The following is a 25,893-nucleotide window of genomic DNA, read 5'->3' as shown; positions in this document are numbered from 1 at the left end:
TAATAAAAATAAAAAATAAAAAAGAAAGGAAATCCATCAAGGAGGAGTCAGCAGACAGAAGTATCAGAACACAAGTTAATGGAACAATGTCAAGGAATCCACAAAACAAGCAGGTTGCAGATTACTGGAGATAAAGGAAAAGATCAAATTATAGAGAAAGAATGGACACTGAAATAGAATTCAGTAGATTTTTTTTTAAAGAACAAATGTATCTTCTAGAAATGAGATATATGGTAATTAAAGATGAAAACGCAAATACGAAGCAAAAGTATTTTAGACCCAGTTCAATAAAATACTGAACTGGAAGAGAAATCTAAGGACATTTTCACAATGAAGTATAGTGAAATAAATATATGGCAAATATGAAAGGGTGGTTTAGAAATGAATGATGGATGGGAATATTTTTTTTTTTTTTGACACAGAGTCTCTCACTGTCACCCAGGCTGGAGTGCAGTGGCGCAATCTCAGCTCACTGCAACCTCCGCCTCCCAGGTTCAAGCGATTCTCCTGTCTCAGCCTCCTGAGTAGGTGGGATTACAGGTGCCCACCACCATGACCAGCTAATTTTTTGTATTTTTAGTAGAGACGGTGGGGGGGGTCTCACCATGTTGGCCAGGCTGGTCTTGAACTCCTGACCTCGTGATTCACCCGCCTTAGCCTCCCAAAGTGCTAGGATTACAGGCTTCAGCCACCACGCCCAGCCCGGAATGAGGATATTGAACATATCTATCGACTATATAAGTTCAAGAAAGTGAGAAAAGGTAGGAGATGCCATTTTCAAAGAAAGCATGGCTGAAATTTCACCAGCTATGATGAAATATATGAAATGTAGGAGAAGAAATGCAAGATTATAAGGTAGGAAAAATAAAAGTAAATCTAGACACTTTAGTGAAGCTGTGAACATGAAAGACAAGTGTGGTGGCCCTCAGCTCTCCTCTTAAAGGGGAGCTGCTACCAGGCGTGCAGTTAGCTGACAGCCGACAGCCTCAGATCCACGGGTGTGTGCGGAGGCCACTCTCTCCCCAGACTGCTCCACTTCTGTGCTAGGCATGGTGGGGTACTACAGCTGAGGCCTTCCTGCTTAATGCCAAACTCTTCTCACAGCCATTTCTACTTAGCAGGTCCCCAGGAGCCTGGCTGCACTGCTACTTGAGCCTTTTCCCACCCCACATTCCTTTCTTCTCCCTCCCCTTTTATCGGGTCACACCTGCCCTGAGGTCTGAAGGCTGTCTCTATCTATTCCTTTCCCGTTCTGCTCTGTCCTTCACAGGCACTTTCCTCCCCAAATCTCTTGCTTCTAATTTTGTCTTGGTGTGTCCTTTGCAGAAGACCTGAACCACCACAGAGAGAAAACCTTAAAAGCAACCAGAAATAACAGATGACCACAAAGTCACACCAATTAGCCTCACAAAAGAATTTTTGTTGGCAACAATAGAGACCAAATGGCAAGTGAATATTGTCCTCAAAGTGCTCAGAAAAAATAACGAAAACCTAGAGAATTCTAGATCCTGTTAAATTATCATTCAAGAACAAAGGTTAAAGAAGGATACGTTTTAGTCTAAACACTGAAAATATTTACCACTTACGTACCCTTCAAGATTGAATGTGAACCTGAAAAGTAAAAATGAATTCATGAAGGAATGTTGAGCAATATTGGGAAACACATGAGGAAATTTAGATAAGCATTTGCTATAAAAATTTAAAAAGATAATAGTTCAGGGTTTCAAAACAAAGTAGAGCTCAGATATATATAACAATAACAGTTCTAGGGATGGACATGATCTCATTTAAGATGATTTCAGTAAGTTTCTTATATTTTTCTAGGGTATGATGGGGATATTAAATACACGTAAATTTATTTATATTTTTATTCTAGTATAAAATGCTAAAAATGTGAGTGTATCTGCTGAAACCACAAAAAATGAAATGTCTAATCTCTAAACCAATAAGAGAAAATATATTTAAAACCTCAATCCATCTAGTTGAAAGCAGAAAAAAGCAAAGAAGTAACAAAAAAAGGGTGAATAGCAAAACAAAGTTAGATTTGAATAAATAAATAATTCTTAATACATATATGGATTTAGCTTGACAGTTAAAAGAAAGTGATTGCATTAAAAACTAAATTCAGTTATATATTGTTTTAAAAAGACACACCAAGAATATGCACTCACAGAAATGTTGAAAGTAAGAGGATAAAAAAGATCTATCAGGCAAACTGTAACCAAAAGATAACTGGAATAGAAGCTTTTAATATTAGAATATTATTAATATTTTAATAAATGGAATAGACTTCATAGCAGAAATAAAAGTAACAATTACCAGGAAGACTATCCTTCTGAATTTACATTTATCTACCAGGCAAACTTCAAAGTATACAAAGCAAAAATTGACAGAATTTCAAGGAGAAATTTACAAATCTATAAACATAGCAGGAAATTTTAATTTACCTATTACAGTCATTGACCCAGAAGGCAAATAAGTAAGGGAATATACTATTCCCAGTGTAAGCAAATGGACAATTTTGACAACACAGTTAACAAGTTTGCTCTGATGACTACATATAATCACTGTTTCCAACAATTACAGAAAATATGTTCATTCCTACGTGGATTTTTTAAAATAAAAATTAGTGACTTAATCTACAAAGCAAACCTCAAAGATATCTAGGAATCATTTTACATAAGCAGCATTCCCTTAATACAATGCATTAAATTTGGAAATCAATAATAAAAGACAGCAATCTCCTTTCCACTTGTCACACTTAAGAAATCTAAAGTAACCACTTCAAATAATTACTGAGCAGAAATAAAATTGTAGACATTATAAAATATTTAGAAATGGACCACAGTGAATATACCCTCTTTCAAGATTGTGATGTTCAGCTAAAAAGGCATTTGGAGGGAAATTTATAGTTTGCAAGGCATAAATTAGAAAGAAAGTAAGAAGAAAACTCAGCAACAGAGTAAGCCACAAATCAGTAGAAGAAAGAAAACCATTAGACCAAGGATAGAAATTAATGAAGCAGACAGAGAGATAACAGAGAGACTCATGACATCAGATGCATTCCCACCTCCAGGCATTTGCACTTGCTGTGTCCTCTGCTGTGAACATTCTTTCCCCAGGTATCTGCATGGTTTACTCCCTCAATTCCTTCAAGTCTCAGAAGTTATCTGCTCAGTGAGACCTCCCAAGCACCTTCTTAAAAATTTCATGCCCATCCTCCCACATTCCCTAGCATTTTGTCTGCTCTTCTTTTTTCTATAGCAATCATCAGCAACCATCATCTTTTACATACGGATTGAATTTATTATGATCTATTTTGATAACTGCTGAATCTGCAGGTGCCTAGAACAACATCTAGCTTAGTAGTTCCCAATAAATATTTGTTGAATGAATAAATGAATTAATGAATAGATGGCCATCTATGTGGTGGATACATGGATGCCTGTCATATTATTTCTGATAGTTTTCTTATATTTGAAATATTTGCAATTAAAATTTTAAACTTTTTAATATAAAAACATTGTCTATGTCTGTGAATATAAACCAAAGTTTATATTGATTATAAGTTAAAAATTATCAATATTTACATTTTCTTATTTGCCTATCTACTTACAACATGTTTATGTTGCTATTGCAATCACAATGAAGATAAAAACAATGCCCTCCAAAATCAATCATATATGCCTACCTCATATATTCAGTAAATTCTACTGTTGTCTCCAAGCACCCATTATTTTCCAGAATTCATAAAACTACCAGAACTACATCATACTATATTAAATATCTATATAAAAGATAATTCAATAATCCTTCAAAAACAATTTAGCCAAAAACTCCAAAATAAAACTACTCACAAGACACCGTATTATTTCAGTGAAAAAAATTTTGTGCATATTTGTGGACTCAAATATTGAGTTTGCAAAACCTGGAGACAAAGCAGACACTTGAAGATATTGGGAAGGCATCTTTACCCCCATTCATAGATATTTGTGTCTGTCATGTCATTTTGTGTTTGTGAATGGTTTAGAAATTCAGGTGTGTTCTTGACAGGAGAAATTTAGAAACTTGTGGTAGAGAAGAGTGAAAGGAGTTAAACAACAATTGCCACTTATTGACAGATCACTAGATTTGTTTCGCTCTCAGCTCACTCACCGAGCTTCAAAATCAGGAACCTTCATTGTATGGAGCAATCGTATACATGGACCGTCCATGTATACAAAAATTATTCATTACATAGAACATTTCTATTTACAGAATGAAGTATAAACTGAGAAAAATCATCCCTAAGTTCAAGATAATTTTAATCTGCTGATTATGAAGTTTTCAAAAACAGAACATAACAGAAAGATTTGGATGTGGAGAAATGAGAAATAAAGCACATTCACTCATTCACACACACTCACTACTATATAAATGAGTAGTATTAAATAAGGTTATGTTTTCCAAAGTTCACATGTATACTGAATGCATTATATATTACTTATCAAAAAGTTGATTAAGTGGGCAGAAAAGTAAATTTTCAGACAAAATTTCCATAATAGACTTCAGTTAATGTGTCTACATAGTCCTTGACAGTCTTTATCCAACAGACTCACTTCAAACATAGAATGAGTTCACCTTGTGAGACTTTGTTAGGTAGGCAGGGTCCACAATGTTGGGTTTTCTTCTGTGTGGTCTTGAAGCAAAGGGCATTAATCAGACAGTATAGAAAGGAAACACTGATTCCTAACCAATTTTTAATATACTGTGAACACTTGCATTTGACATACTGCATTCTTTGGAGAAGCTATACAAACTGCAAGGCTCAAATATATCTTTTCTGTATGATTTTTTTTTTGCAGTATCTTATGTGAAATTGAAAATATTTTTAAAAAGACAATTGCAGTGTTAGTGTATTGTGGATGATACTCTACAAGAAAAGCGTGAGCAATGTTGGGAAGTCATTGATAAAATTATGAAAATCTTAAACAGGAATTCTCCCTGCTTAGTACACTGAATGATGCTGTGAGAATAAATAAGAGTTTATAATGAAATTCTAGATTACTTTCTGGAGGCAAATTACCAGGATGCTACTGGCTATATTTACATAAGATAACTTGCTAAAGCAACTGAACTTGCTGCAAGCACCAAGCCTTTAAAAAGGCTGGAATTAGATCATTTTTGACAACTCACTGAGGCATCTGTTAGGAAAAATTGGAAGAGCTAATGAGAAACTAGGTGACCTAATCACAATGTTATGAATAAAATTTCTCCCGCATTGCTTGAATTTGTTGTTTTCTTTTAAATCTCATTTCTGTTATTATTGCTCCACATTATTAAAGTCCTGCCATTCATAGTTTCCTAAGAATCATTAATTAAAATTAAAAACCAAGAGATGATATGAGGCTACAAGACAATAATAAACAATAGTTAATAGTTACTTAGATCTTTCCACCATCCACATGGTCACACATGAATGTGTATATTATATATGTGTGTGTGTGTGTGTGTGTGTGTGTGTATACACCTATCCTTATGACAACATTGAAAGTGATTATTGTAGCCGATATAAAATGAAAGAAAACTGAGGCATGGAACAGTTAGTGACTTCCTTCAGGCCATAGCACAGGTAGCTGTCAAAGCTAAGAGTAGATTTCCAGTTTCCTGTCTTTCTCCAGAATTCTTTTTCTCAATTCAACATTTATGTTTTCTACAGTCATTGACTACCCATGTGAGTAACTGGCCACAGAAGTGCCTTCCCTAGCTCCTCCCACCCCACCCAATAGGCAACTCTCTGTCCTTGCTTTGCTGAGCCCAAATAAGAGGAGAAGAAAATGTCTTTCTGGTATCTTAAGGAATCTAAGCAAATATTTCTGCAAGCCCTGTTGCTTCTGCTGTTTGGGATCTATGTGGTCTTTGTACTTTGATTTCACATCCTTGTGGGTTACACAGGCTTTTGTGGGCTGACTGGGAATCAAATGATAATGAATAGTACAGTGTCCATGGAAACATTCTTTTTCAGTTCTAATCAACTTTTTAAATTGAAGACGCCCATCTCTTCATGTAAAGGAAAATATATAATAATGACACAATTTAAAACAATTGATCTATCATTAGGGGCCACATATAACTGTGATTGCACTAAAAACATCTCAGAGTAAATAGAGAGCAGCAGATTCCTACCACAGCTTCTTTGTGCTACTCTCAAGTATAAATGGAAAATTCCTGTCATCAGGGTCCAAACTGGAAGCCTCAGCCCCTTACCAGTAAGAACGTCTAAAGAGGCTTTCATGTCTACAGAAGCTTCTGTAGCATGAGCTCTTCGGGCAGGGCTCCAATAATATAGGCAGCACTATGGGAAAACCAGATGTGGATGCATTTGAATCATTTCCTGCTCCTCCTCCTTTCCCAACCTCCCCACGCTTCTGGGAGTCTTCATTCTCCACCCTCTTCCTCTTTACATTGTCTTCCTAGGTGAGCTCATCCAGTTCCAAGGCTTTAAATAGCATATATATTGATAAATTTAAATTCAGTTTTCATCTCTCTTCTGAATTCCAGACTTTTCATCTCTGTTTCACTGATAGGCCTCTCAAGCTGAATGTGTCCTAAACACAACTCTTATTTCCTGCATCTCCCCTCCTCCAAACTGATCCTCCCTCGATCTTCCCTAATTCAGTGAATGGTACCACCTAGTGAGGTAGGCCAAAAATCTATAATCAATTGTTCTCAAATTTAGTTTATTTAGGTGATATGTACTTGTGAAATGTACATTTCACCTAAATAAATAGGGGTAGTACTTACTACTGAACTCAGTTCTAAGCCTGTGCACACACACACACACACACACACACATTTAATCCTTATGGCAATCCTCTAAGGTAGGCACTATTAGCACCCTCCACCAGTTTTACCAATGCAGAAACTGAGAAGAGGCTATTTGACCAAGGTTACAAAGCTGATAGGGGGCAGAGCCAGAACATGCCACCAAGGAGCCCAGCTCCAGAATCTGGAATCACAGCATTGTGTATTGCTGCCTCTTCTTTTCATCCAATCCACCATTTGGTCCTATATTCCTATAGTAAATACCCAAATCTGAACACTGTCCACAACTCTAGTGTTTCAGCTTACTCCAGGCCATTGTCATCTCCCATCTTGCCTACAACACCCATCAGCTGCTTATGATGTCGTCCCTAGCCTAGGCTGACAACCCATTCTCCACACTGGAGTCAGAGTGCTCCTTTTAAAGCATGAATCACTTGGTCTCTCCTCTCTGTCTACATGGTTTCAGTGGCTTCTCATTTACTGTGAGAAGAGTACAATTTCCACCACGCCCTGTGAATATCTGCATGCTCTGTGCCTCACCTTCCCATGCCTGCTCATCACCTTCCATCCCATCACCTCATTTTGCTCCAAAAGCACTGCCCTTTCTGTCTTTCAGACATCAAAACACGTTTTCTTCTCAGGACTTCGCTCTTGCTCTCTCCTCTGCCGGGATGACTCTTTTTCCAGGTTCGACTGTCTCTTTCTCAATCATTTCAGCAGAGAAAAGACTCCATTGGGCTCTCTTCTGGCTATGGAGCCAAGTCTCCACAGCCAGCAACCTGTTGTCTCATTACTTTGTCTTACTTTCTTCGTAGACTTAGCAATCTCTGAAATTAACTGTCACAACTACTAGTCTATGTAGTAACTGTCAGTCATCTCTGACTGGAATGCAAGCTTCATGGGGATGGGTACTTTGTTTTTTTCTAGTTATTTCCAGTCCCTAGACCATACTAGGGCCCCAAATACCTGATGGTTGAATGAATAAATCTAGGCTCTCTCACTTAAAAGTACTGACTTTATGCTAATTAAGTAATGAGAGTCTGAGTTTGTTCTTCAAGATGGGGACAATTTTATCCATATATTAGAGATTTTCTGAGATTATTTGGGAGATTTAAGCAGGAATCAGAATTTTTCTCAAGACTTCATAAATATACTATGCAGTAATAGTATATGTACTAAATATATATATATATACTTATACTAAAATTTGGGGCTGATTAATAGTTTGTCACATGTGCAAATTACAGATAGTTTCACACCATCGAAAGAAGTCTATATCCACCCCAATCCTAAAATCTAAGGAAACTACTTATAATTTTAGATTCTATTAATTAAAAGACTAACATCATATACCAGTAATCTGGTTTTATGCCCTCATATGTGTACAAGTATACATACACACACATGATTGGGCCATATGAAATTGCTGATATTTACTTTTTTGGCCAAAAGATGATCATTTCAATGGCTTGATATAATATATGTATATTTATACACACACATATGTACACAGCCTTCAGCAGTAGGAAACACAGAATCATGTGATGATTTATCTGAGACTGTCATAGTCAAAAAACAATTGAGCCAGTGTACTTAAGGTTCGGACATACTAAACAAGACAATGTAAAATATTGTGCCTAAAATTCAATTTCAGTTAAGCAGGAGTAAGAATCATTTTTAATGAATGGTGCATAGGCACCATCAGAACTGTGTTCATTACACAAGTACTCCCCAAGGCTGGGCGCGGTGGCTCACACCTGTAATCTCAGTACTTTTGGGAGGCCCAGGCGGGCAGATCACCTGAGATCAGAAGTTCAAGACCAGCCTGGCCAACAGGGCAAAATCCTGTCTCTACTAAAAATACAAAAATTACCTGTACATGGTGACGCCTGCCTGTAGTCTCAGCTACTTAGGAGGCTGAGGCAGGAGAATCACTTGAACTCGGGAGGCGGAGGTTGCAGTGAGCCAAGATAGTGCCACTGCACCCCAGTCAGCCTGGGTGACAGAGCGAGACTCCGTCTCAAAAAAAAAAAAAAAGTTTATCTCCCCAATTGATGTTTCCACCATCATCCTGATAAAACACAGGCACTGGAATGGGGGTGATGGTGATAGTAAAAATATTTAACCATTAGCTCGACCAGAGGTGAATGATTGATATGGCCATGCTGGCATCTACCTGTGGAACAATGGCCCAAGACAAGGACAAAGACTCAGAGAACCCTCTGCTATGTAGAATTTGAAACTCATCTTGGTAGTGCCAAACAACTTATCCTAGCCTGAAAATTTAATTAAAAAAAAAAAGCTATGTTGTGAGACCTCTTTGGAGATAAATGACATAATTTGGGATTCACTTCATAGTTAGAAAATAAATGTCATCTTGCTTACTCAAGATTGTATGAATAACCTGAATGCAGGTCAAATTTATCAGACTTATAAATTTTTTTTAATTCAACACATAAAATGAGCTTTGAAAAATTTATTTGTGGATTCCTTAGATTACCTTTTTGCATTACTTTAAAGAAGAAACACTGTAAATGTTTGCTGTATTAAAGAGAACAACTCATACACCTTTTCACAGAAAGTAGCAATTAAAAACTGTATCTTAGTGCTATTATCTACTTCTGCAGCTCCAGTCTGTGATAACTCTTTGTTATTACTTTAAAATATGCCAAAGTTAGAAATATTTTCTCAGTGAAGAAAATTCATGGAGTAACACATTAAAATGTACTTAGTCCTTCGGCTTAAATATTAAGTCACTTTTCCTTAGCTTCTACTGTTACCTGTAAGGTATAATATTATCAACGGAGAAGAGTAACATTTCATAAAACTTACCATTTAAGAGGGGAACAGTGCACACTGGGGCCTACTGGAGTGCAGAGGGTGGGAGGAGGGAGAGGGATCAGGAAAATAACTAATGGGTACTAGGCTTAACACTTGTGTGATGAAATAATCTGTATAGCAAATCCCCATGACACACGTTTCCCTACATAACAAACCTGCACATCCTGCACACGTACCCCTGACCTTAAAATAAAAGTTAAAAAATTTTTTTAAACCTTACCATGTATTAACATGTTTTCAATTTAATGTTTTAGCATACATTTAGTAACATATATTATTAAAATTGTTGAACATTGACTCTCTCAAAAATTTTAATTTTCTAATTTCTGTTTTGAAAAGGAACAAAAATACTGCATAATGTTACAAAAACTAGAAATATGTATCTTTTTATAAAGAAAATCTGTCCTGTTGAAAAAGTTATAGCAAACACAGTTTTAAAACTGTTTACTATTTCTCTTCTACACACATATACTTTCAAGTTACTTGTAAATTGCTCATAAATTATTAATGATTGGACTCTAGGCTAAGGACTTAGCATATTTTACATTTATTAGCTGTAACTTCAAGTTCACCTGTGCTCGAAAGATCCCCCACACAGGAAAAACCTGCATAAAGTATTAGGAAAACACAAGCACCCAAGAAAAGCTGACAAACCGCCAGAGGCAACAGATAAATACAGAACACCAAAGACCTAGTTTTACATAACTAGACCAGAATTTTACCGTAGCATAGCTAAGCTTACTCTAGGGTTTATATTATTTGCAATCATCTAAATAATTTATTTGCTATTTCCACAGGACATGGCTAGTGTCCTGGAAATAATCTTTTATGTGTTTACAACACGTATGCACTATCATTTTCATTCTGAGACATTAGCTTGTACAGAACTGTAAACTGTGAAACAATTTAGATAATGAAGAAAGTTGCTATGAGCTAATTTTAGCTAATTTATATCAGCGACTATACAAGAAAACACTAACTTCTATGCACGAAAGCCATAAATCAGGAGCTCAATAGTGTAGTTTGCCAAATATATTTGATGGAAAATGTGAGCTACTGATGAAAGGCAGAATCTGTAACAAGTAGTTCTTTGACCTAAGATCTCCCTAGCCTATTAGCAACCTCAGAATGATACTTTGTTAAAGTACTACTGGCAAGTAACAATTACAAACTAACGTTATTACTCTGATGAGATTGTAATGCTTTTGTAAAGAAATATTCGCATAATATTATAATGGCCACAATGAAATATGGAAGGTGAACATATTATTATTTACTTAGTTTATGATTTTGATAAATACTTCTCATTTTAAAATTTATTTCTTAATTGTACAAAAGGGTAGGTGAGTACATGTAGATGTGGGTACAAATAAAACATGCATTTTTATGAATATATTAAAAAATTCTAAACAATTTTAGATAGAGATTGAGGTGAATGGTGGTGGTGAGAGGAAGAGGAAGATTTTTACTTTTCATTTTATGCCCTTCTGAACAGTTGGAATTTTCTAATGTGTGTTCTACTTTTGTTTTTTAAAGTTAATGATTAAAATAAATCTGCTAAATTGAAAATAAAATAAGATACAATTTGTTTCAAATACAAGATAAAATACAACAAAGTAATAAAAATTTTTGAATATTTACTTCTAGTCCATACTGGAGTCTTTTAATACTATATGTGTTTTCCTCACTCCTCACTACCCTTACTCTCTTTCCCTATCTTTTGAAGAAAACAAGAATAGATAAAAATGAATAGCTGCAGACTTCTTATTAAGTGCCAACCACTTTCGATCACCTCATATATATTAATTCAATGTGAAATCAGATTAAGACAAGATTGTTATTACCACTGGTAACTGCTGAAGCAAATGTAGATCCTATCTAGAGACAGATAACATCACACTAGGCCTCAAGTAATTTCTCTGTCTCTCTCTCTCTCTCTCTACACACACACACACACACACACACACACACACACACACACACAATGCCTAGTGCTTCATCAAAAATAACCAGGTATATGAAAACCAGCCACTTTGATTCAACCAGCAGCAGCAGCAGACAATAGCTATAAACACTCAAGAGATCAAAATAAAAGCAACAAAAGTTTTATAATGATTTGCAGAATATGTTTAAGGATATGAGAGGCAAGATTGAGAATTTTGACGGAAAGCTAGAAATGACCAAAAATCCCTAAAAATTTTAAAACCGAAGAATATCATAACTTAAGAAATTGTTTTATGGGATAAATGACAGATTAGATACAGATGAAGAAAGACTTAGGGAAATAAAAATATTGGTCTAAAGAAAATCTTCAAAATGAAGAACAAAGAGATTGAAGGTAAGTAATGGGAGTAGGAACATTCAAAACTCGAACATACATGTAACTGGAGTCCCATTAAGAAGAGCTAGAGAATGATGGTTTCCAGCTTCATCTATGTCCCTACAAAGGACATGAACTCATCATTTTTTATGGCTGCATAGTATTCCATGGTGTATATGTGCCACATTTTCTTAATCCAGTCTATCATTGTTCGTCTACTGCAAGGACAAAAAACCAAACATTGCATGTTCTCACTCACAGGTGGGAATTGAACAATGAGAACACTTGGACGCAGGAGGGGGGACATCACACATCAGGGCCTGTTGTGGGGTGGGGGAGGGGGGAGGGATAGCATTGGGAGATATACCTAATGTAAATGACGAGTTAATGGGTGCAGCACACCAACATGGCACATGTATACATACGTAACAAACCTGCACGTTGTGCACATGTACCCTAGAACTTAAAGTATAATAATAATAATAAAAAAAGAAAGGCTAGAGAGAATGGGGCAGAAGCAATATTGAAAGAGATAACTAATGAAAATTTTCCAAAATTGTTAAACAATATCACGACATACATTTAAGAAACCATACAAGCCCTAATTGGGATAAATGCAGAGAAAACCATACCTAAGTAATCATGGCAAAACAAGCAATCAAACATGAAAATAGTGCTACAAACAGAGGAAATGAACAGATTGCTTTTAAAAGACTATTTTCTGACATCAACAGAAACAATAAAAGTGATAAGACAATACAATAATATTTTAAAGTAAGGAGGAGGGGGATTACAATCTATAATTTTATTACCAGTGAAAGTACACATCAGAAATAAAGGTAAATTAAAGCCATTTCATACAAAACCAAAATCTAAACAAAATCATCACTGCACTAAAGGAAATCCTATATGTGACCTCAGAGATGCAGGAAAGAATGAAGAAGATGTGTAATTGTAAGAAACCATAATAATATATAATTATTAAAAGATTTACATTATATAAAGTTAAATACCTAACAATAGCATATAATTTAGGAGGGATACAAAAGTAGTTAAGGCATTCCAAAGTTCTCAAAATTGCCACAAAGGAATAAAAGTACTAATATGCATTATGCTTGTATTAGGTCATAGATGCATCCTGTAACCGCAATAGTCACCAGTAAAACAATGTAAAATAATGTAAAAGTAACAAGCTAAAGCTAACGGAAAGGGGGCAGTGCAATTACAAAGATACTTAATTCATAATTAGGAAAGTGAGGAGAGAAAAAGAAATACAGAACAAGAAGAATAAATAAATTGTACATAGTAAGTCAGCATATTTGAACCCAAATATACCACTGCTTCCATTAATTATAAAATGATTAAATATTCACTGAAAAGGCAAATATAGGCAGACTGAATGATAAAAGAATATTTACTTATTTGCTGCTTGTAAACAGACACACCTAAAACATAAACATATAGACAATTTAAAACTAAAAGAATAAAAAATGATAAGGCATGCAACCACTAAGCAATGGAAAGCTAGCTTTATAGATTTTAGTATCAGCCCAAGGAGAATTGAAGGCAAAAAAAAAAAATTGGAAGGGATGTTTTATTATGGTAAAATTTCAGTTTGCCAGGAAGTTACAACAGTTCTAAAATTGTTTATAAGGAATTCTCAACCTTTTTTCCATTATCATCCTCCTCCCTTATGGAGCCATTATAGATATTTCTTTCCCTAATCACACTCCCCCCAGTCAAGGAAATTTTAATGCCAACTTGACTGAATATCTGTTTATGTGCTGAACCTTTTTAGGTCACAAACCATTATGATGTCTAAGGGTTTTGGCTCCCCAAGAACCAAGTATTGCCCCTACTGTGAAGGCAGCATATAACAGAACAGTATCAAAATACTAGTTTAAATTTTATAAAATTGCTGATATTCAACCTTGATCTAAAACAATGGCAATTTTACGTTGTTCAATATAATATATAAGCAAATGATGGCAAAATAAAGGAAAATAATTATCAATCATGAGGAAGTTTTTTAATATACCTCTTTCAGTAATAGAAGCAAAGAAAATCAATAAAGATACAAAAGATTTCAATGATATGATGAACAAATCTTCTAATTGACATCTATAGAGCACTATACCTAACAATTGCAGAATACATTTACTTCAAGCACATGTAATACATTTAGAAAAGCTGACTATATATTCGGTTATACATTCAAGTTTCAAAAAATTCAAAGATCTTAATGGTATGACTTGTAAGCACAGTAGAATTATACTAGGAAACAAAGACAAAAAGAGAACTAGGACATCCCAATTTGTTTGCAAATTAATAAATATACTTCTAAATAATTCATAGGTGAAAAACAAATTATAATTGAAATTGTCTTGAATTAACTGCTAATAGAAACAGTAAATTTTAAAACCTAGGGGAGACAGCTGAAACTGTGAAAAATAAATTTGCTTCTTTAAATGTATATATTCAAAAAGAAGAAACACTGAAAAATAATCAACAACAACAACAAATCCATGAGAAATTACTAAAACTGACAATGAAAATAGAAAATATGAATAGCCCATAAAAATAAATGGAATTAAAACTGTAACTAAAAACTTGTCCACAAAGTATTTCAGACCCAGATGGACTTATGTGCAATTTCTATCCAATATTTGAGGAAAAAAAAATAAACTTACAAAACTGTCCCAGAACATTTTTACTAGGTTAATATTTCCTAACTAATTTAATAAAGTCAATGGAACCTTGATAAGGCCATAACAAAAAAGGATAATTTTAGGTTAATGGTTTTCATCAACATACTTTCAAAATCCTAAAAATTATTAGCAATTCAGAAACAGAGTAATGAGTGATATTGAAAATGAGCATAACATAACATGACCAAGTTACATTTATCCCAGGATTTCAGTTTGTTTTGAAATAATAAAATCAATCACCTATAAACAGAATAAAAGGGAAAAGTCATACAAAAAGTATTTTAAAGAACATTTAATAAGAAATGCTCAGCAAACTAGGAATAAAAGGAAACTTTCAAATGTTATAGAAAATATCAAACTTAGTGGTAGAATGTTGAAAGCTTTCTTTCTGAGACCGGAAACAAGATAATATTGCCACGATTACCCCTTCAGCAATATACTGAAAATCCTATCCAGTACAATAAAACAAAGTTATCATCATTAAAAAGGAAAATCGGTGACCACCAGTATTCTTGGATGCTCTGATTACCTCTATGGAAAAGCAAAATAATCCATAGATAATGTATTGGAATTTGTGAGTTTTGCAAGGTTGCTGATAATTAATTGATATACAGAAGTTGATTGTTTTTCTATGTATCAGTAACAAAAAGTTAAAAATAGAAATTGAAGAGATGCCAGTTGGAATACCGTCAAAATACTAAGTGCCCAGTAATATGTCTAGCAAGGAATATGTAAAATGACCAAAAGCTAGCCAGAAGATATTACTGACAGAAATTAACAAACACCTAAATAAATAGAAGGATACATTATGTTTATGAATTGGAAGACTCAGAAAAGATGCCAGTCTTCCCAAATTGATCTATATCCCAACAGTATTTTGTTTTAGGGAAGAATCTTAAGTTAATTCTAAAATTATTATGAAAATGTAAAGAATCAAAAATGATAAAAACAATCTTGAGAGGAATAAAACATGAGATTTTACCAATGGAAAAAATGTTTGTAATATATATAACAATCAAAGGTATCAAATATGTTTATAATATATATATAAGTATATATAATATCCTATAAATATACAAAATAACTTGATCAGAGACTTGACAAAAAAGATATTTACATGGCCAATATACATGTGAAAAGGTGCTCAGACCATTAGTAAACAGGGAAGTGAAAATTAAAACCAAGATAAGTTACCAGTGAGGAAGTAGAGTAACTGAACATGTATTGTTGGTGGGGGCGTAAATTATTTTAACCACTTTGAGCAATTTTGAATTTTTTACTAAATTTGGACATAAACATTCCCTGTGGCCCAGCAACTTTATTCCTAGGTATAACCTCAACAGATATACCTGTACATGTGCACCAAAAGACAGGCCTGTGAATACTCAGGCCAGCATTATTCATAATGTTAAAAACTGGACACGATTAAAATGCTTTCTACAGTAGAATGGTAAATACTGTGTATTCAGATAATTAAACATCATGCAACAATGAAAATGAACAAAATACAATGATAGGCAACAACCTATCTAGTCTTCAGATATAACACTGCATGAAAGAATGGAAGAGGCATGATGGGTTTCCTCAGGTGCCAAACATGTAATAATGTTCTATTTCTTGACTCTCTTGACTTCTATGTAGGGGTTCAATGGTGCATAATTATATGTTAGATAATTTTCTGTTATGTGTGCTATAGTTTAATTCAGAAAGTAAAAAAAAAATTAAAACAAGATTTATCTTAAATGTTTAAAGCACCAACAACATTGTAAACAATTAATTCCATGAAATAATTTCTAAAACTTGAAAGCAAATAATACCAGTTGATACACTAACATTAAGTTTTACTCTTCCGTACTCTGTTCTAAGCATTTTACAAATAAAAAGTCATTCCATTCTCTCAAGAATTCTCTCAAGAAGCAGATATTAGAAACACCTTAATCTAACAAATAAGCAGAGCGAGGCCTAGAGAGATTAAGTAACTTCTTCATGGTCACAGAGCTAACAAATGAACCATGCTGAATGTCGCCAAATTATGCACTGTTGATCAATGCACTCTACTGCCTCTCAGAGCAAAATTTCTGAAGTTTAAAGTATCAGATTAATCCATTTAAACCCATTTAAAATGAAATAATGCTGTTTTTCTATATATTTGAACTTTTGTATAAAAATATAGTGGGTAGATTAACATTTTCAAAACAGACATTTTTATATTTTATGTATTTTAAAAATGTTTCCTAACTCATTCTTAGAATGATTAAGGATGGATTTTAAGCATATAAAAACAATTAAAAACTGTCAGCAAAAAGCTGAAGTTGAATTTCAACTATTAGCTGCAATTTATCTGAGTCTCAATTTCCTTGCCTTTAAAGTGGGCATAACAAATCCCCATCTAACACGAATGTTCTAGAAAGTTACAGGACATTTGTATTATGAACTGAGTAACTACTTACATAGGAAAGCCAGAAATTTTGGAACCTAAAGGTTTACATTTACATTTTAGACACCTGAAATCTAAAAATGTTAAATAACTTGCCAACAGTATCATTCTTAGCATCTGGAACTTGAACTCGGGGCTTTAGGTTACAAGTTCAATGCTCCTGGAAAAAAAACGGAATCCTCATTTTTTTTTCCTGCTTTTCCTTTTCTCCTTTCACACAAAATAAGCAAATTGAATTTTAAATTATTACTCATTATTGCCATTTAATCCAATAGATGTATTTGATTATTTGGTTTCTAAAGATTTACATTAAAGGAGACAATATATTTTAAATAGGCTGTATTCTCCAACTCAATGTTTTGATTTTTTTTTGTATTACTGCTACATACAAAGCTCTTATATGCATTTTGTCAAGTTTAAGAAGGGCCTCTCTCATGCACCCACACATGGGCACTTGGGGCAACATATTCAATGAAAAAGAGAACAATATTTCTCAATTATTTTATTTATAAGCCATTGAACTATATTTCTAATACTTAGTGATTTTTAATAATTAAAAGAGATTTATAGGGAAAAGTTTAGAATGTTAGTCTTTGTCATTCCAAACTGCTATCACACAAATTCCTGTTTTATGTTTATTCCTTTTGTATTATTTTAATTTAAAGATTATTTTTTACTCCAAACACAATAATGAAGATCTAGAAAAACAGAAAATAAAAACTACTAAATATGGAAAATGAGCAATACCTACACTTTTCCAAATGAAGCTAAAAACCCAGTTGAAATTAGGTTTTTATTTAATTGGAAAAGCATGAACACTCAAGAACATGGAAACACACTATATTTCTATCACATAGAAAATAACTTTTTTCTTAGATTTAATGACCTTTTCTAAATCAAGGCATTCTTTAGACCTCTATATTACTGCAGCATCTCCTTTTACAAGAATGCTTTCTACACTTTTATGAATGACTGAGTTCTTTCATCTAACTGGACCCAGCTGGCAAGTGGCATAATGAGAAAGGGAAATGAAGGTCTTTTTTTTTTTCTCTCCTGGAAAACCAAGAAATGTATAAATCATATCCAAACAGAAGAAGCATTACTTGCTTGCATAACTGCACAAGCTGTACATCTTAATATAATGTTTTCTACTGTTTTATGAATAACTGATATTATAGTATAATTTTCCTTTAAAAGTCTATGATACGTGATTTCCTCAAACACGGTTTGAATAAATACTAATTTTGCATGTATAGTTAATGTGAAAAATTAAACTGAACTGATCAATTCTAAAACAAAATTTAGTCAAGATGTTCAAACCAGTAAAATATGTACGGTAAAATATGTTTATTGTTTATGGAGAAATATCTCAAATAATTGGGCGTGTAACAGGCCAAAGTTTCTTAGACCCAGATCAAAGGAACTTTGAGCTTGACCAAGCCCCTCATTTTATACATGAGAAAGCTGGTGCCCAGAGGGCTGATTGGCCCAAAGTTACTTAAACAAGAGTGATGGGCTCCCTATCTTCTGGCTTCCAGGATTCTTACTTCCAGGGAATTCTCTGCTCCCTAGCCATGTCAAAGGTACATGGGAGAAATTTAGCAAGGGTCAAAGAAAGAAATTAATGAAGAAATGTTAAAGCAAAACAGAACTCAGGCTGGACGTGGTGGCTGACACCTGCAATACCAGCACTTTGGGAGACCAAGGCGGGTGGATCACTTGAGGTCAGGAGTTTGAGACCAGCCTGGCCAACATGGTGAAATCCCATCTCTACTAAAAATACAAAAATTAGCCAGGTGTGGTGGTGCATGCCTGTAATCTCAGCCACTTGGGAGGGTGAGGCAGGAGAATCGCTTGACTCTGGGAGGTGGAGGTTGCAGTGAGACAAGATTGTGCCACTTCACTCCACCCTGGGCAACAGAGCAGGACTCTGTCTCAAAAACAAACAAAAAAATAGTAATTAAATTAAATAAAATGAAAAACATAAAATAAAATAGAATTCTTTCTTCTTTTACCTTCAAATTTTTCTGGTCACTTTAAAATATCACACAATAAATAAATGTCAGTAACTTTTTCCCTTTATAAATATAATGCATTTATGGAGGGGAAAGTTGAACAATTCTAAAGTATATCCAAGAAAAGTAAGCCTTGTTCCTATCCCATACTCCAAGTTCTCCAAGGTATTGTTTGTTAAGTTTTTAATTCAAATTTCCAGAAATTTTTAATAAGTATATATGAATGTGTCTATGTATTTATACAACTATTAATGTAGCTTCCCCCCTCCACTTAATACATCTGAAAAATCATTCCAGATTTTTGCACGTAGAGGTACTTCATTCTTTTACATGACTATGGTGTTCTATTGTATAATTTTGCAATAATTTTTCAATAATTCACCTATTATTGGGCTCAAGTTGTTTCTGATATTGTTTAGGTTACAAACAATGCAAAAATAAACAATTCTATATGTTCTTAGACAAAGATTTGCTAGAGTCAAAGAGAATGTAAAACACTGACCGTTTGGTACCTTCAGGTATCAAATTTTGACCAATCCAGACATATGGTAGCCTCTCCATGTCTATGCCTGGACCTATGGAAACATACTCCTCACACCATACTAGTCCTGGACCCCACCCCTGCTCCAGAGCAAAAGAAGATTCTTAGAGATTAAGTATATTTAAGTCATGTATAAACTTCATTTTTGAACAGAATCCTTTTTTGAGCACGTCTAAAGCAATGGGAATAATTTTCATCTTGTAGAAAGAATATTTTATATACTTCCTATTTATATGTGAATTATGACTATGTAGAACACAGAAGGTATTAATAAGAAAAAAATCTCAGCAGGAAATTTAATGAAAAACTATATGAATTCACCAACCACTAGGAAAAAAAAGTAAGTATTACTCCAAATTTTACACAAGGAAAACTCCTCAAAACCTCATTACCAATCTATTTTTCCCTTCTTTCCTTAACAGATTCAAGAAAGAAAGAGAAAGAGAGAGAGGAAAGGAGGGAGAATGAAAAGGAAGGAAGGAAGGAAGGAAGGAAGGAAGGAAGGAAGGAAGGAAGGAAGGAAGGAAGGGAGGGAGGGAGGAAGGAAGGAAAAGGAGTAAGAGAGGGCAGAAGGAAAGAAGGAAGGGAGGGAGGGAAGAAAGGAAGAGAGGAGGGAGGAAGGGCCGAAAGGAAGGAACTTTAAATGCGAGACAAGGTTTCTTTACTGGTATATGGACTGTGGCTATTATTTTCATACTTCTATACTGTATACACATAAATATGTAAACCATTCATGAAAGGATTTAAGGTTTTAAAATGTTGGGATATTTATACAGTAGTATCAAGAATTATATATTGCTTAATAGATGTCTGTGTGTTTTCTGTTACGTTGTTTTTAGGTTTATCCAAAACTACAAAACCAGCTCCCTATTCTCCATGCTTGAGGTGTTAAATGTAAACTCTCACTCAGAGCAGACACCAGCTGGAATGCTCTGAGCCACGCAGAATCCCAGAAATGTCTCGATTAAGGTGATTGAACATCATCAAATCCCATCACTAGTAAGGGGCAGCAACCCTGTACCAGCAGGGCAAGGTCTCAGAGCAGATACTCAATGGACAATCAATTCACCAAAACTTTCTTCTGAAGCTTCCCTCAACTTAGTTATCAACAGGTTTTCGTTTATTCTCTAAAGAAATCAGAATTAATATTGAGAAGATATTAAGTGAAGTAATATAGAAAATCCAGGACGGTGATTGGCATTTAGGAAAAAGATGTTTGTCTTGTAATATTAAAGTTCCTAGCTATAATTTTCACAAAGCATGCCTCTTTGCTTTCTCTAGGAGTGTCACAGCCACAGAGGGGCACATCAACCTGATACAAGAGAAATGGAGCGGGGAGAGGTGACTGTCTCAGGGGAGTGATAGTCTTTCTGGGGAGGAATTCTCAAACCCAAGTCCTTGTTTTGTTTTTGCTTTTCCTTGGCAATGAGATTATCTTGGAGGTAAAATTGTGTAAATGTGGACAACTGAGTAAAGGCAAACTACACAGAGAGTAGTGGAAATAAGGAATGGGAGAGGTGGAAAAGTAAAAGTAAACACATGCTAATGATTCAGTGTTAATTTTGTCAAGTTAAATCACAGAATTTGGAAAGAAAAAGGGCATCCAACAGCCTTAAAGATGAAGAAACGGAGGCTCCAGAGTTGAAGAAATGTGTCTTCACTCCCACAAGTAATCTTGGAGTTCCGAGCCACCATGAGAGTTTTCCTGACACCGAGGTAATTTCCTACCATGTTGACACCACCTTGCGCCAGTGTTCAAGACCATCACAGCTATGAACCTTGTTGGCTTGTATCAGATGCCTGCTGGGACCTCGGCTGCCCATAGTGCTCTCTAAAGACTCCAGCTTTCTATAACTCCTACAGTTTTAAGTTCAAGGAATGATGAAGAGGACACCAATGTACGGATTTGATTTACCAAATCAGGCCTGTACAGCAGCTGAATCAACCTATGGGAAAATTTTGGCTCTCTTTAACATTCTAATTTTTAAGAACACCATTGCAAATACATGATTTCCAAAATAATAACAATGCACTTAATTAATCACATTATAGATCATCATATAAAAATAAATACCTAAATAGAAATACAATTTATTTTTTTCTTAAATTCCAAATTGCATAGAGCTGCCTCCTCTGCAGTTTTCCATCACTGCCTCCCTCTCAAACTTCTCCTTTTGTTCATTTCTTTGTACAGACTCCAGTCATTTGTTTAAATATTCATACTCAACCAGAATACGTTTCCTAATGTGGGAATCATTGCTTATTCACAGGCACAGCCCTTGACATCCTGAAAACATGTAGTAATGATTTTTGGAATAAAGGTTTGACACTTCTACATTTACATGTAAATGGAGTTAAAAAATTCTAGGTTGAGAATAAGAATACTATAAAAATTTTGATCTAAAATGGATGTTAGAGATAACCCAGCGCAACCAGTTGCTCTTACAATTGAGGAAACTGAGGTCAAGAATGAGTGAGTGGCTCAGAGTCATCCAGCTCATTAGAGCCTGAATGAACCACCTTGGTTCACTACCTCTGTTCACTGCCCTTTCTAGTGCACTTCCTGAAATCACTCTCTAAGTACACATCAACTCATTTAGATACTTAAATGATTCTTAAGAAAGTAGAAAGTATAAATGCCTTGACCACACATAAGAACTTTGACATATTTCACTCTCTGTATTCAAATTTCTAACAATGCCTGGTACATAATAGGTATTCAGTTGATTTGGGTTTCTACCTCCCTTTTCTCCTTCTCTTCTTCAAGTTTGCATGTAAACCACATTAAAGACTGCTAATATATAAAGTAGGCACCATCTCATGAATCAAAGTGGGGATTCCTAGAGCCACTGAGGATGTCTGTAGAAGCCAGTGGTGCTGATCCCACAGCTACTCTCCTGTGGACAGTGGAAGTGCTCCCCAAAGTACCTTCTTAGGGGAAATGGGGCTGCCGCCATGAGGAGGTGCCAATAGAGATTAGAGATGGTCTTTGTGCTGTGAGAGAGACCTGACATTTCCAAATGCCAAGTCCTTTCTTCCTCAGCCAAATGTACCCCCTAGAACATAAATACCTACTTAGCTGTAGATTTTTGACGGGATACAGAGCTGAATCCATAAGATAGTGGATTATTTAGATAAGAATTTCTGTAGATAGTTTCCAATCAATTATGTACCCCAACAATGTGAGGTCAACTACTTAGACTACCTCTTAGCTTCTACATTTAGATGTTTCAAAGTCTGTTCTGATCCTTAAATTTGACACTTTTCTTTAATATAAACAAAGCCCTTTTAGTATTCTTTGGGATTAGCTTACCACTTAATAAATTCCTTCCAACACTATCTTCTGTGAGTCAACAAACAGCTTCCTCCTGTGATTTGGGCCTGGCTAACAACAAGTTAGACTTCAGATGAATAATTACTAGGCTGAGGCATTTTCCAGGTGGTACATTCCCACTTTGAGGAGACTTGGTCATTTTACTTTTGCATTTAAGATGTCCTTTGGCTGAAAATAAAGTGTCAGTGTTTGAAATGTCCTTCTCTGTATCATTGACTTGATTTTTAGATAATATTTTAGGCTGGATTGACACCAAAACTGCTTTTCAAAAGCACATGAAAAGACCAAAATTATTTAAATAATTTACAATATATGAAAGGTAGTAAATTCTAGGCAAACATTTTAACTAGGTTTTTATGGAGAACTGACAGTGAGTAGCTTTGTGCTGAACCCTGTGTAAGGCATTAAAAGATGCACTCGTGTAATTATTTTCCCTAAATTAATGCCTGTCCCTGACACATCTTAGACTTTTCCACCCTTGCCCTAAATAACTTAATTCAAAAAAAAAAAAAATTCTCCCAGCTAATTTGCTGACATATAGTCACCACTGATTTTGTCACATGTTGTTCAAGAGAGTGAGTACATTCTGAAATTAGACAGCTTACAGTGTCAGGTAAAAATTTTTACAAGGCAGATACAGTTTTTGGAGTTGCAACTAGTTAACTGTGGGCTTCTACTTGAGACAAAACTGACTTCATTTTATTGGAGAAAATGTCAATCAAGACGTAACTACTGACACCCGTCTTTGTTTCACCAGCCAGTAATAAAAGATAAAGCAGAGGAAATGGAGGAGCTGCAGTTATGCGTTTGCAACACACAAAGTCCTTGTTTTCCCACTAGGCGCTGCAGAAAAGCAATTGTCCATTCACGGCACATCCTCTGCATTTCAGAGCTAATATTTTTGCAGTTCTTAACTTAGTACATTCCAGTCTTATGCAGTTAATTTTTTTAACCCTTTGAAATACACCTCATGTTTGAAATCGTGCTTAATATTACTGCTAACATGACCCAGTTTTAAAGCTTTCAGGTTCTCAATGTTGAGAATAGAAACTTTAAGAAAATCGGTTAGAAATTTTGGAACAGGGTAAGGATTTCAAATAATCCTGTCTTATTTGCTATTGCATAACTTTGAGAAGGGTAATAGGGAAATCCATGGTAACCATATATTACTTAAATTGCTGTTACAAAAACCGACTCTTTGGATAGGAATGATTTTTAGCAGGGATCCCCCTTAACACATAATAATGTGCCACTGAAAACAACATTAGCCCTGTATTGAATTGCCAGTCTTCCTGCAGCATTTAGTGTGTTTACTGTATATGAATGCCTATGCCTGTCTCTGGTGCAAAGAGGTTTACTCTTATTGCAATAGTCACTCTGGCTAGAGCACATGAAGAACAGAATTTCTAAATGATTAATTAGTCCCCAGGCTCAATCACTTAAGCCCCTAATTGAATATCTGACTCCATTTTCAACTATTGTAGGAAAAGATAATTAGCAAATTTGCAGTGGTAATAAAGAAGTTTTACTTTCCTTTATAAATAATAATATCTAAATTTCTGGTCATGTAACTTAGTACTTGCATCTCTCCTGGACTTCTGAATCCAAAACATTTTTTGAAAAATGCAACAAGGTGATGAAGGATTTTTCTTCAGAGTTCATTTTTTGGACATCTTCTATTGATTTTTTTCTACCTTCAGTCTCACTATCAGCTTCTTCCCTTCTTGCCACTAATTTCTTCATCTTGAAGTCTGCTATCAACCAACATGAAAAACTCAAGAAAAAAACTAATTTCCTTCTTCCCTGTTCCACAAACCTTACCAATCCCTTTACCAGCATTTTCCTATCCTGTCCCACCAAAAATGAAAATTACCCAACTCCAAGATTTATGCTGGAGAAAAAAAATATTGCATTCTTTATTTTTTTTTTAAAGACCACCTCAGTGTGGGCTCAAAGTGCAGTGAAAATGCCGGAGTCTCATTACACTGGTTGGAATGAAACCCTGCTGCCCTTAAACGGTTAATTCAGGGTAAGTGATAATGTTTAGTCAGTTCGCCTAGAAAAAGGAAGGAAATTCAAAAGCTGGTTGCTGTAGTAACAATCACAGACAAAAAATATATATATGTACAGGTTCATTTTAAATAAAAATCGTGCCATCTCTCTGTGACTCTATTCTCTCAAGAAAACTGAGCTTGCCGCTTAAATTTGTTGTACATACCTCAACCATTAAACAAGACATTTAACCATAGTGGCAGTTCTGTGACCTTTGAATGCCGTGAAATCTCTGAGCGGTGCTGCTTGTTCATGAAGACTTGTGCTGCAGAATCCAGCAACTTCATCCAGGATTAGGAATATAATTAAGTAACAAAAAAAAAGAAAAAGAAAAAAAGGAAAAGAAATAAAGAAACACAAAAGCACACAAGGAGATCGAGAAAGAAGGAAGGTAGAAAGAGAGACTCTCCCTGGGTGAGTAACACCACTTTTCTCCCAGACAAGTGCTGGGACAGAGCCGAGCCTGCTGCAGTGCCCAGACCAACTGACTGGCTGGGTGAGCAGCCGCCGGCCTGCTAGGCTGGGAGGTGCTGTCAGTTGCCACAGGCAAGGAAAAGCAGAGACCAATCGGCTTCAACTCTGGCAGCTTACTGGAGTGGAGCCTTTTCTGTTTATGTTTCCTCATTTCAAGAGTGACGTCAAAGGGTTTAGTTTTTCCTCTGCATGTGCTATTAATTTTAAAGTACTGTACTATGGGAAGAATGTGTGTGTGCCTGTGGTCAGCCTGGGCACCCCACTCTCAGGAGAGCCCAAGAAACATTTTCTATATTCGGGAATACATTTAAAGAATTTAAAATACCTTGTGTTCAGGTGTATAAAAACAAAAGCAAAACAAAACAAA

General features: G+C 35.0%; 1 protein-coding gene across 1 annotated transcript in view; it reads right to left on the bottom strand.

The window, feature by feature from the left end:
• The window catches only part of PDE7B (phosphodiesterase 7B), a 343,143-nt gene extending 317,524 nt beyond the window's left edge, over positions 1 to 25,619 (bottom strand). The window contains exon 1 of the mRNA XM_004044729.5: positions 25,219 to 25,619. Within this exon, the coding sequence (XP_004044777.3) occupies positions 25,219 to 25,239 (21 nt within the window). The 5' untranslated portion in view covers positions 25,240 to 25,619. The remainder of the gene's footprint in view (positions 1 to 25,218) is intronic.
• Between the last annotated feature and the right edge of the window lie 274 nt (positions 25,620 to 25,893).

This window comes from Gorilla gorilla, chromosome 5 (genome assembly GCF_029281585.2).
Source record: "Gorilla gorilla gorilla isolate KB3781 chromosome 5, NHGRI_mGorGor1-v2.1_pri, whole genome shotgun sequence".
NCBI lineage: Eukaryota > Metazoa > Chordata > Mammalia > Primates > Hominidae > Gorilla > Gorilla gorilla.
The sequence above is the reverse complement of the archived record's forward strand: the minus strand, read 5'-3'. Positions and strand labels throughout refer to the sequence as shown.